Source organism: Quercus suber, unplaced genomic scaffold, assembly GCF_002906115.3.
Source record: "Quercus suber isolate HL8 unplaced genomic scaffold, Cork oak 2.0 scaffold_3A:, whole genome shotgun sequence".
Classification (NCBI taxonomy): Eukaryota; Viridiplantae; Streptophyta; class Magnoliopsida; order Fagales; family Fagaceae; genus Quercus; species Quercus suber.
In genome coordinates this window covers 277,247-291,121 of record NW_027071808.1, presented here as the reverse complement: position 1 = coordinate 291,121, position 13,875 = coordinate 277,247, and the positions used below count along the sequence as shown (strand labels likewise).

At 35.0% G+C, this 13,875-nt stretch overlaps 1 protein-coding gene across 1 annotated transcript; it reads right to left on the bottom strand.

Annotated features, from left to right (window-relative positions):
- Positions 1-477: 477 nt before the first annotated feature.
- Positions 478-7,120, bottom strand: LOC112017088 (26S proteasome non-ATPase regulatory subunit 13 homolog B). Its single transcript, XM_024049551.2, has 6 exons — positions 6,872-7,120; positions 4,248-4,694; positions 3,038-3,118; positions 1,469-1,665; positions 1,245-1,344; positions 478-1,049 (listed from the first exon to the last, which is right to left on the bottom strand). The coding sequence occupies exons 1-6, from the start codon at positions 7,022-7,024 to the stop codon at positions 864-866; spliced, it is 1,164 nt and encodes a 387-aa protein (XP_023905319.1). The 5' UTR covers positions 7,025-7,120; the 3' UTR covers positions 478-863.
- Between the last annotated feature and the right edge of the window lie 6,755 nt (positions 7,121-13,875).

Sequence of the window (13,875 nt, the reverse complement as noted above, 5' to 3'; positions counted from 1 at the left end):
CAAGAATCACATGGTCTAGTAAACTCTCTAAAAGATTGGGTGGCCTTGTAACCTCATGCCAGAACCATATGGTGCCCGCTTACCTCACGTGAGATCAAAGAAACCATCCCAAAAATGGGTTCTGACAAAGACATTAAGGATTTAAGTGTTTCGAGTGTGTTGTCTGGATGTGTTCTTCCAAGTCCTACATCAAGTATATACTAGCTGATTTGGTCGTTATTTACATCGCCAACTGTGTTTTATTTGTTTTTTCTTTACATAGTTTTTTTATTCATTCCGAGTCACATAAACACCAAGAACACAACTAAACCCTAAAATATAAAATACTTCTCAGAAAATATTTTTAGCTGAACATTTGTATGAAAATATGCACACATGATCGAAGCACATAAAGGATGAGGCAGGAGGGAGAAGATACTGTTTCTGAAATATAGGTGAAACTACAAAAGTAAGCTTATTCAGATATTGCAATACGTGTGAAACAAATTAAATAATAACCATTAAAGGAAATGCACTTAATAAGCAGAAAGAGATCATATGTAATCGTATCCAAGAAAATTTCAAAATAAATAGTTTAATAATCACTCTAAAGTCTAAAAACAGCCGTTTTTCATTTTGATGCACCATGTCTCTAGGCATGCCACTATAGTACCAATGACTCCGAAGTGAAGTACAAGAGGATGCTCCTTCCAGAAAAATGATGAAACAGGCAATAAGAAAGGAAGCATACAAAGCTGGCCCTACTGCCCAAGCAACTTACACTTAGTCTGAGTATCTCTTTTTGTCGCCTTTGCAATTTTATCCCCTTTTTTTTTTGTTAAGGAATCATTACAATGGGCAGAAAGCAAATCAATAAACACGAATCATGATGCAACAAGATCAGGTGTTTCAGCCTCAACGGATAACAAGGCAGTGTGCACTTTATCCAACCAGTTGTCCAGACGGTCACGCAAGGATTTGATCTGTGGAACACCCAAAACTCTTGGCTGCACCCAGGATACATGCACTGTGCCCTCAACTTGATCAATTATACCCTCAATCAGATGAACCTGCAATAAAAATCTCGCAGTATATTAAGCATGGAAAGCATGTCCATGGGAACAAAAATAATAATAATAATATTAATAATCAACCATAAATGAATGCGATCAACCATGGTTCATTCTTTGAAGGTGCAAATTGACCAATCTTAATGGTGGGCATTAGTACTCTTCATTACTATTTCCAGGACACATGGGACTTACAGAAAGGCTCTTCATAAGAAGATGCTCCACATCCTCTATGGAAAGTTTTGTGCGCTCCGCAATGATACTCAAAGGTATGGTTCGATCTTCAGATGGCCGGCTGCAAGGCAGCATACATCAGTTAAGTACAGTACAATAATAATTATTACATATTGTATTAGAAGAAAAAGTCATCTCCCCTGGGCCCTGGCACAAATCAAAAGTTGAAAAAATAAATGCTAAACCTGAATATAATTTCCATCAAGCAGAGAATGTTTATCTTTTCCAAAAGCTTCTTCTCATTCTCTACTAATGCTGGTTGAGCACTCAAAGCAGCATTGTGCACATGGCATAGTTCCTGATAACGAACCAAATCACCAGAGTTGAATGCCTGAAGGATATAGTAGAGCCACTCAACCTTTGTCCCCAGAAGACTCTTAATCTGCAGAAGTTGTTCAAAGATGTCATTATCCAACGTAGCAGGCAGCTAAACTGAAGCATATACATGCATACATACATACATAGATATATGTGTATACACACACACACACACACACACACACACACATATATATATACGAATTTAGTACCAAAAAATCCTATACATTTTAAAGATGAAATACATACTGCTCCAAACATTAATTCAAGCTTCACATGTAATAAATTTTGTCAAAATGTACTCTTATTTCTAAGAAAAATTTTCGGTAAGTAATATCATTAAGTATTGATAATGCTAAAATCTGCACTATCAATACTTAAATGATATTACTTACCGAACAATTTTCTTGATAATGCTAAGATCTGGACTAATATGTTTGCTTTGCCAGTAAATTAAAGAGCCTACACATTTTGAGCAATAACAATCAATGAAGAAAAAGGTTAAAATATTTTTTCATACTTAAAATATAGTACAAGTTGTATTTTCATCCTTATAATTTTAAGGAGTATTATTTCCATCCTTGACAATTTAAAATGTTCAACATTTTGTCCTTCCATCCACTCTTGTTAAGTTCAGGGGAAAAATAAAACCTGATTGATATTTCATGCATAAAAATAGAACTTAAACTTTTTTTTTGTAAGTAATAAAGATATATTAAAAAGAAGAGGGGAGTCACCTAAGTATACAAGAAGTATACATCAAGGACAAAAACAAATCAAGTGCATAAAGTACAAAAAGTCCATGAAACCATGGACTGAAGAAAAAGAATGAAAAAAAAATAGAACTTGAACTACATCCTTTTTGTCCCTAAAATATAGTTTAGGTTCTATTTTTGTTCCTCAAATTTGTATTCTGCTACACATGCTAATAAAAAAAAGTTAACGAAAGCGAACAAAAGGACAAAATGGGTGACATTTTAAATTTTAGGGATGAAAAATAGAATACACACACACACACACACACACACCATATTTTAAGGACAAAAGGCTGAACTGGCACATCCTCTCCATACAAGTTCTAGGTAGTGGGTGAGGTTATGCATTCAAAGCCTATTGTTCGCAAGATGACACTCTAACTAATGATCACAAGATGACACTAACAAATGAAAGTACAAATGTATAGAAATAAAACTAACACAAAAATAGAAAAATAAGAACCTTGGTGACAGTGCACTTACAAAAAGCTGAACTGGCACATCCTCTCCATACAAGTTCTAGGTAGTGGGTGAGGTTATGCATTCAAAGCCTATTGTTCGCAAGATGACACTCTAACTAATGATCACAAGATGACACTCTAACAAATGAAAGTACAAATGTATAGAAATAAAACTAACACAAAAATAGAAAAATAAGAACCTTGGTGACAGTGCACTTACAATGGGATGGGCAAGCAGCTCTCCAAAGTTGTAGATGTTATCTCCCAGTAATGCAGAAAGGGACAAATCAAATGCCAAATCCTAAAACATAAATTAAAAATCCATAGGTTACAATCACATGATAAAGTAGCAGAAAACAGAAGGTCCATATGGTCAATTAGCAGTCAAAATAAGTGGACCATATAATCAAATGAATTTTATGGCAATCCTTGATCAAAACTGCACAGTCAATTGATGACTATTGTTTGTGCCCTAATTGCCATTAATCCAACAAAGGACTACCAGCATTCAAAATGATTGCAGAGCAAACATACTATGAACATTTGAGTTATATCTAGTTAAATCATCCTCATAATTCTTTCCATAAATTACGTCAAATTGACAATTATGGACCAAGTAAGCTACTAGCCTAAGCATACAACTAGTTTCAAAACAATGCCAAACTAGTACGATAAAGAATTTTAAGAATTATTTTATAAGTAATAAATATTTTATTCAGTTGAAAATGTACTATATGTTCACAATGATGAACACAGAGTACCTAAAACAATTACAAGCAAATCAAATAGAAAATCTAACAGAGTGCTGGAATTCAAAAATGGAAGTACAATGTGTAAAACCCCAAGCCCCAGACCAATCAAACAAAGTCTAGATTAGCAACGACTTCAAATGGTCAATAAGCCTCACAACATCCTGATCCACAGCTAATTAAAACAAATAAATTTTATGCTCGAGTTAAACTTTACTTATATTATATACCACCCAGTACTGTCCACACGTTTCCTGAGCTGTCTGACTCCATTCCATTTATGGTTACAAGGTGAAGATGGTTTTTGGACTCCTTTGAAAACTTGATTGCAAGCCTAGGATGCAATCACCATCAAACTATACCCAATTCAACCTGGCAACATCCTAAAAATCTCTATTAGCCTACTTGGAGAATTTGAAGCCACAGATTTGGTCAGAGAGCATAACGCATTTTATTCTCAAACTGGTACCACTCCGAGACAAAAAAAAATTCGACAAATAAATCCCCAAAATCACAACAAATAAGAAAAATTATATATATATATAGGGTCAAAAGCACACATTTCAAGCCTTCCATCAAGATGACATGCCAAAATTACCTTAATGAGAGAACAAGCCATGAATAATTCCAGACAACCACTTACATGTAAACCAGATAAAGAACATAAATATAATCACGTACCAGCTTAAATGAATCTGAGAGAGACTCCACTGATGTGTATGCCAGATAAAGAAGAGCACTTTTATAGAACTCAGCAAATTCTTGTCGGAATTTGTAGTACTGAGATGAAACCCAGTAATAGCTAGCATAGACAGACGGATCAATATCCGTCATGCTGTCAAGGGTACTCTTCCCATCTTCTAGAAGCTTCTTGCACTCTTTTTGGTCACCCTGCTCAAGTTTAAATATGGCTATTTGCATCTTAATGTAAAGGATTGGTTCTTCAATTCGCTGCTCTCTAGTTGCTTGAAGTTTCTCAATCACTCCTTCTAGATATTTAATAGCAGCTTCTTTCTCTGAATATTGCCTAGAAACTATGACAGCAAAATGTGCAAGCTTGAGAAGATTGATTTTAGTCTCAAAGTCAGTGATGAAATTGTGATACAACTGAATCAGAGCATCACCAGCCTGAAATCAATTTAACCAACAAACATAAGTGTCAGATGCAATTATAAAGAAAACAAACAGACAGTAGATTACAAGTAGGAAAACAAGTGTGACAAGGGGAAAAAAATCACAAACAATATACAGAGTACCATAACCAATGATAAAACAAGATTTAGTAGCACTAAATCATTGTAGAACTCTTGGACAATGCAATGAACTTGGGTAATTTTTTATATTCTGCATATGAATGGATATCTAGAAAATGACTGGTTCCAGCCCATAGTAGTAAGGTCTGTGGGTTATTCATCAACAAGTATAGCATGCAATCCAAATCAAGAACACAAGGTAGGTCAGGTCGGTAAACAATCAATTTGTTAATTACTTAAAGCCAGAATCCCATCTTTTATTTTAATCTAAAGAGTGACTTTTTGTTTGTGTGTGACAATTGCACCTATATTTCAATTAGGCATGAAAAATTCATGGTAAACAGATTAATTTTGGGTGGGGGTTTGACAGGGATGGAACTGAACAGGTCAGGTACAGTTGAGTTCTAGATAAACCCATCATCTGATTTGACTGTTGTGTTCAGAAATTAGCACCTGACACTGAAAAGAATCAGGCAACCAATTGAAGAAAATACTAGGGTTGGCAGTTGGATTTAGTTAGAACCGGATGAAACTCGGTGATTTTGAATTGGCTAGGTTTTTCGAGGGAAAGCATAAGCAGGGTTATCACGTGAAATTAGGGTAAGGAAAAGACAGTCAACAATTTGCTCAGTTATACAATCCAATTGGGTTTAGTGGGGTAGGAGTTTTGTCAACCCAGAATCCAAACAAAAAGGGTCGGGTTTGAGATATTAAACCCAAACCTGACAGAGTTATTGGACTAAACCAACCTAAACAGATTTGGTTCGGTTTATTTTATTCTTTTTTTTTTTTTTAAATTGATAAGTAGGTTGGGTTGGGTTGGGTTGGGTTTCACTGTGACAGGAGGGAGAAAGAAAATGATACAAAAATATCAAGACCACAAACCCTAAAATCCTAACCAATGGCACATGGTAGGAGTATGAGCATAATAAGTTCTACAAACAGACATTTGAGCAAAGTACTTCTAATAAGAAGACCACCAAATTGAAAAGCTTATGGTCTAATTAAAGTTTCAGGTCTAATTCTAGTCAAAGATGTCAGTTTTGGCCCTTGGCTCTCCAAAGTGCAGTAGAAATATTTATCCCATTTTTAAACTCCCAGCAACTTTGGTACATGACCTCCAATATAACCCCAATTAAATTCCCAAACATTGGAAACCTAAACTTTCATTATTTCTAGCTTCCACTCTTCCTAAGAAATAGCTACAGCATTACCAAACCTTTAAACAGCCTAAATATTCTTATAGAGCCAATGAGCAGTAGCTCAAATAACACCATCCATCCCATGTAAGATCAAGGTGGAATGTGAGGTTGTGGATCAGATAGCTGCCATGTGTAGATGTAACTTACCAATAATAATAAAAAACAAGTCTAAATGTCTCCTTATAATATCCATTACACTAAAGTCTCAGTATAAAACGACTGAAATTGCCACTAAGAAATCAAAAGAAATAAATATTTTCTCCAAAACAAAGTTGCAAACAAATCAAGTTCCATCCTTTATGAGATCTACCTTGAGCTAAAACTATTTCCTTAGTTGAAATTTACAATACTCACTCGCATCTTCTCCCAAATTCTCAGTAATCATAAAATAAAAAATAAAAAACCCTGATTTCAACACAAACCCTAATTGCCCAATATTCTTTTTCATAATTAAAAAAGCCTAAATGTCCTTATAATCTCCATTGCAGTCAAATTTCAATATAACACAAGACTGGAAGAAATCAAAAGAAATAAAGTTTTTTTCCAAAACAAATTAAGTTCCATCCTTTATAAGATCTACTAACTTTAACCTTGAGCTAAAACTATTTCCTTCCCTCAAATTCTCAGTAACCAATCAGAAACTATAAAAGCAACAACAACAACAACAACAAAAATTACTTTCTTCAATGCCAATAATCAAGCTAACTAAAAAATAAAAACCCAATTCCCCAATATTCTTGTTCATAAAAACCCTAATTGTAAAAAATAAGCAAATTCCGGCGCAAGAAATGAAAAAATTGTTGAGATTCAGAAACCCTAAGAAATTGAAAGAGGAAGAAAAGGCAGAGACCTGGAAGACGGTGAGAGCGACAAACTGCTCGAGCTTGGCAGTGAGCTGGTGCCAGAGCTTCCTCTGGTACAGATCTGCAAGAGAAGCGTACCACTCGCCCAGCTCTGGGTGAGCGTTGCGCAGTGTCTCCAGGTATTGCAGCGGCGCAGCCATGTCTGGAACTCTGAACTGAGAGAGAGAGAGAGAGAGAGAGAGAGAGAGAGAAAATATTAAAAAGCAATCGGAGAAGCTCGGTCTGTGTGTGTTGGTTTTTGTTATATATTTATTTTTTTATATATAAAAAGAATCCAAGATTTCTTTAGCGTAAAGAAAAGAATAGTGTAATACTACTAGGAAGCGGAAAATATTTTAGTTTATTAACAATTTTTTAAAAGGAACAGTTTTTATCTTCTTCTTTTTTTTTACTACTACTAATATGTCACTTTAAAATTTATAATTTTATTAGTAAAAATTAAAATAATAATGTTGTTAATAATACAATATTTACCTAATAAATCCTAGATAATATTTTTTTTCTTTAATTAAACCTAAAATTTAATGGAAGCTTTGGATCAGTAGCTTGTGGTCAAATCTGAGCACCATCTTATATTTATGTGACTTTATTTAATCACATTATGTTAGCCTTTTTTTTAGTTATATTCTAGAGATGATTTCTTTAGAAGTTGATGGTCATAATAGTTATACTAATTCCTAGGTCATAACTTTTATATGCAATTGTACATTTTGCATGATTTTTGTATACATATAGAGCTTTGTCATTGAAAAATTCAACCCATCAATTTTCCTATGATTTTTGTCTACAAATAGAGGTTTTTCATTTATAAATAAACACATTAATCTATCGAGTTTTGTCTAAAAAAGTTATGAAGATCAATAATGAGATACCGACGTTAATTAAATTTAGGTGAAAACATCAATTTGGTCCATACATTTTAGGGTTGCAGTCAATTTGGTCCCTGCATTTTTGCACTATTCAATTTAGTCCCTATTATTTTCAGTTTGCAGTTAATTTGATCCCTACCATTAACTTCTAACAGAAAATACCTACATGGCAAACGAATTACATTACTGGCATGTTTAATGTTAAAATATTAAATGAAATGATAATGTGCCTAAATTTTAATGGCCACGTTAGCGCTTAGATGGCCAAAAAAAAGCAACATCAGCTTTTATTTATTTATTTTTTTTATTTCTTTACCAAAAAATTTCTTTTCTTTATTTTAATTTTCTTAAAATTTCTTTAACCAATTAAAATTTCACCGTTCTTTTTTCGTAAACCCAGATTTAGTAGTTTAACATCATCTCCACACCACAAAAGTCCCACACTTCACCATCATAATGAAACCCAAGAATATCACTCTCTATCTCATGCTCAATTTCCCACTACCTTGTTTGAATATTCAAGCACCTCCTCCTTCTCTCTCTTTTCCAACCAATCCATCATCCAAACTCAACTTTTGCGAAAACCAAATCACAATCGACCCTTGAAGAAGAAGACAACCTTCATACGTTTTCAAATCCCTTTGTTGGGATTAAACTTAAAGTCGACACAAAATCATATTTTTGTTTAAACTTCACTGTCCCATCGACTTCTTGTTGCTAAAAGTGACGAATCTGAATCCTCTAGATCTACAAGTTTCACGGTCGTTGATGATTTAAGAAACAAAAACCAAAAATAACAAAGAAAAACAACTAGATCTAACGCCTTCATAAAGATAGCAATGGGTCTTGGAATGATTTTGAATAGATGAGCAAGATTGTCGCTTTTAGTTTCGGGCTCACTTTGATCCCTTGATGCCGTTTAAAATATTGATATTTGGTTTAGATTTGGTTAAATTACTGAATCTGGGTTTGGGGAAGACAAACAGTGAATGAGTTTTTTAAATGAAATTCTAATTGGTTAAAGAAATTGTAAGAAAATTAAAAGGAAAAAAAAAAAAAAAAAGGAATGGAAAAATTTTGACATGGCCACTAAAATTTTGACATGTAAGCATCTCATTTAAACTTTTAACATTAAACATGCCAACAATGCAAACTGTTTGCCACAGTGACATTTTCCGTTAGTGAGTTAACAATAAGAACCAAATTGATTGCAAGTTGAAAATAATGATGACCAAATTGATTGTGACCCTAAAATGTAGAAACATGTTTTTGCCTTAAATTTATTAGGTGTTATAGGCAACAGTAGAGCGAGACTAAGAGATAGAAGATAAAATAAGCTTAAAAGCAATTGGAGACCATTGGTTTGTTTGGCTATATAATTTTATTGGAGAGCAAAACCAAGAGACAAATCTACGTAGAAGATAGATTGAATATGTGAAATATTTTGAATAATTAACACTTTTTAAAAATAATTACTATTTTTTAACAAATAACTTTGTTTACTATTACCATGGCTTTTGATCAATGGAGTTGTGGTGTGCTTTTGTGTTAAAACCCATTTCTCTCTCCCTTTTGTGTGTGTGTGTTTCGCTCTCCCTTGTGTGTGTTTGTTTTTCAAAAAAAAAAAAAAAAAAACTTTGTTTACTATTAACAAAGTTCAAAGCATATTTATTTATGTTACTAAAGCTGAAGGGATTAGAGTTTAAAATAATTAAAGACTGGAATAAGGCTGCTATTGCTAAACATGTTTAGAGTGTCTTTGCTTAAACTAGTTCAATATGGATTACTTGGGTTAATACTTCATAGGTATGTCCGTAAGGGAATGAAGTTTTAGGAAGTCAATCCCTCGAAATTCTTCCCGGGACTGGAGGTAAATTCTCAAAGTTAAACATGGAGTTAGGCCTTTCTTCAAATGGCTCATTGGTGATGATAGTCATATGCCAATGTGGTTGATAATTGACATCCAAGGAATTTTGATTGGCTCTCAAACTAAAGTGTTGACTGTTTTAATTAATGCATAGTAGCGTGCATTGGAGACCTCATTGAACATATACAGTGAGATCAATTCAAAAAGATTGTTGTAAGTTGCTCCTCCATGAGTGTGATAAGGTGAATTGGATTCTTTCTACGAATGACATCTTCTCTTGTAGCTCTTCCTGGTACTTAGAGCTAGAAGTGCATAGTTAAGTAAATTGGTGGAAGTAAATTGATCACATGGCGCTTGCAGGGATGTTTACTGTGTGTCTTCTATGGAAATAGGTTAGAGAGTACGTGTTTTTTTACTGCTTTTTCTATCTAAGGGTATGGGTTGGTGTTGCCTCGGTAAGCTTGTTCCTTGTTATTGGAAAAACTTGCTACTATGGAGAAAAACCTTAATTTGTGGATAGAATGAGGAGAGTTGTGGTTGTAGCAACAGTTAATCATTTATGGAGTGTTAAATATATTAGCAACGCAATTTATTATACCATGTTGTATATGCTAGTGGGTTCCAATTAGTTCAATTGATAAAGTCTCTAATGGTTGTGTAAGAGATCTGGGGTTTAATCCCTACCTACACCAAAAACTGATTGGTGTGTTGGTATAATGATAAAGAGCTATCATCAAAAGCGAACGTCAAAGGTTGAAACTCTCTAAAAAAAATGTTGTATATGCTAGAGTGGATACATAATGGAAAGTATAAAATATGAACACTTAGAACACAAGGATTACGTGGTTTAGCCTTGTCGGCCTACGTCTACGGAGGAAACCCTTAAAGGCTACATCTTTATTATATAAGAGTGTAGTATAATAACCTGTGTTACAATGAACCCTAACATGAGTATATATAGGCAACTAAACCCTAGACTACTAGTATAAATAGGAATAGGCTTAAACCTATTACATTGGGCTAATATGTCTAATATATCTCTAATACCTTCCCTCAAACTCAAAATGGAGGCCTGATGAAGGCTTAAGGTTAGATAAGCATAAGAAGATCTCTTGAAGATACCTTGAAGAATGCCTTTGAAGAAACCACAATGAAGAATGTGCCAATTGACCAATTTCAGAGTTTCAAATGAAGAAACAAAGTCCAAAATTGGAATCTACACAAAAAACTAAGCAAGATAAGCCCTTTCAAAAATTTTAACTTTTGGTCAAAGGTCAACACAAAAGTTAAAGTTAACGGGTTAGATCAAAGTCAACGGGTCCGCGGGTTAGATCTGAATGTCTAGGGTAGGTCAATCCAGGTCAACAGTTAGCTAGGCGATGTGGTGCTAACAAGGCGACAATGCTAACGTGGCAAGCTTACGTGGATAATGACCTGGCTAGGGCTGATTGGATGGTAACGTCGACTAGGGCTGACGTGTCACCTAATGACATCATCAGGTGACACATCATGGAAGACGTCAGATGAAGTTGTTTTTCAACGCATGGAAGGACGTGATGTCACGTGACAAGAACTCCAAGAGGCGCGTGTGGGCCCATGCAACATTAGATAAAGGCTAGATTCTCGTGCTTCATAGATTAGCGAACAATAAGACCTACATGGCAGCGCGTGTGACCAGAATCGGATCAGGGAATTAAGAATCCTTGGCGATGTGTGTAAGGAGGGCTGAAGCCTATGTTGGCGCGTGGAGGTGCATACGGCTGCCAATGGGGACGAGTTTCATGGGTTTTGGTTGAGGTAAGCCGAGGATCACATTTGTGTGGTTGGTTTCATCAAACAAAGGTTTGATTTGCATAGATCTGAAAGGAGAGGGACGGCATGCTTGAGAGATCAGACACATGGCGGCAAGATAGCAACGGTAGTTCCGTGGGAGCTGTGTGAAGCCTTGGAGTCTAGATCTGTGGGCAAGCAATGGCATTATGGTGGATCTGTGTTGTGCACATGAGAAATTTCTTTACTATCTAGAGATAGTCATTTAATGCCAAGAATGAATCTTGACTCTGATACCATGTGTTGAGGTCCAAAATATTACAAGTATTGAAATTCAAAACTAATGAACCCTTAAGGATAGAAAGTCTCAATCCATAAGCCAAGACCCATATAAAATAGATAAAAAGAAGCCCAAGCTCATGAATGGGCAAGCCTTGGGCCTTAGAGAAGGAAGAAAAAAGTAGAGGAAGTTTGGCCCAGCCTCTGTGAGAATAGCCCTCAAGAAGCCTAGAAAAAGACTGGACCAGGATACTGAGGAGCTGCCAGAACCAAGGAAGGGATTCTCAGGAAATGCAAGAAAGAATTAGCTAGGAGATGGAAAGCTCAGAGAAGCATGCTTATGGGCATAAGCAACAAAGAAAGACATGTCCCATCAACTGCCTACAATCCAAAAAAAAGGCTTTGGATACATATAATGACTTAGGAACCAGCACCTATGAAGGGAAGTCTGGTACCTCAAGAAGAGCAGCAAGGTGAACCATTAAAGAAGGTGGCTGTGGATCTTTCAGCCTGACAGGGGGGAATCTGCCTATTTAGAGAAAAAAGACAAAGGATAAGATAGCCAAAAGAGAGGTTCTGAAAAGCCTCTCTAGAAACCTTGGAAAAAGAGATTAAAAGTCAATTCCTAGGATCCCTAAAAGGGGAAGGTCAGCTGAGGACTTTTTCAAGGGAAACCTCAAAAGGGGAAAATAGTGAGAACATAAGAAATGAACCAGCCAACAATGTTGCTGACACAACATTGGTTCTAGTACCTAGAGCAGCAAGTGGAGGGAATTAATGGTACACCAAAAACCCTAGAAATGTGCTATAAAAGAGGGAGAAGCCATCAGCAAAAACCATTTAACAATAACTGATCGGAGTCTAAAAAACCTTTGAAAAAATTCCTTAAGATTCAAAAAGGGAGAAAATGGGGAAAAACAACATTCAGAATCCTGAGACAGACACTAGAGAATACATTTAGATTTAAAGAGATTCAAACCTCACAAATCTTAGAAGCCTGAAAGAACTATCTAAGTCTGTAACTTTTGAACTTATTTGGACCTTATAACATATCCCAGTGCAAAAAGGACATAATGTATAAGAAACTCAAGAAATAATGAAGTATTATTTATTACTTTGAGGACCCCTAACATTTTATTCACTTTCCTTTTACTTATATCATTCTTTACTGTTCCCTACTGTGCAATACGTATATATTTTGTATGTATAATTGTGTATGTATTGTAGGATCCATGTTTTGTGCACAATTTAGTTTGTAATTAGTCCAATATAGTTGCAGTGAACCAAGCCCAGTCCACCAAACAACAAGTATAAGGCCCAAGATCCTTGTTTCTACTTGGGCCTGGGTACTATCCAAAAAAAGAACCTACACCATGTTAAATATATTAGCAACGCGATGTGTTATACCATGTTGTATATGCTAGAGTGGATGTGAAAAATTAAGTATAGAAAAGGAACACTGAGAACACGAGGGTTACGTGATTCAGCCTTGTTGGCCTACGTCCACGGAGAAAACTCTTAAGGGTTACATCTTTATTGTATAAGAATGTAGTACAATAACTGGTCTTACAATAAATTCTAATATGAGTATATATAGGCGATTAAATCCTAAACTACTAGTACAAGTAGAAATAGGTTTAGGCCTATTACATTGGACTAATATGTTTAATATATCTCTAACATGGAGATTAAGGAACCATATGCATGTTTTGTGATTTCAGAAGATCATCTGGTGATATGAGGAGTATATTGAATGATCATGAGCAGGTGGTTTCATCCCTACTAAACTATCTACGACTGGTGTATAAAAATGAAAATCCAACCCAATCGTGTAAGACTTAGAGGTGACTTTGTTGTTTTGAGGCCTAGGTTTGTTTGGTTTGGTCTCAAGTTGGCAATACTATGTTTGTTTTGAACTAGCTTGTTATTTTGGTTAATATAAGAGGTGCTTATTTTATTCATATAATAATTATAATTAAAAAAAAAAAAAACATTTTTTTTAATCAAGCACTTAACCTTTTTTTTTTTTTTTTTCTTCTGAGAAAGAATCAAAGCACTTAACTTAAAAAGCGTCAAGTGATTACAAATGGTGTTTATGACTTATGCCAAGACCAATAGGAGTATGTGATCGATACTGATACATGCTCTTTATCAATGCCCAAAACTTGAGGATATTTGGAATCAAGCCAGACTATGGAACAGTAGC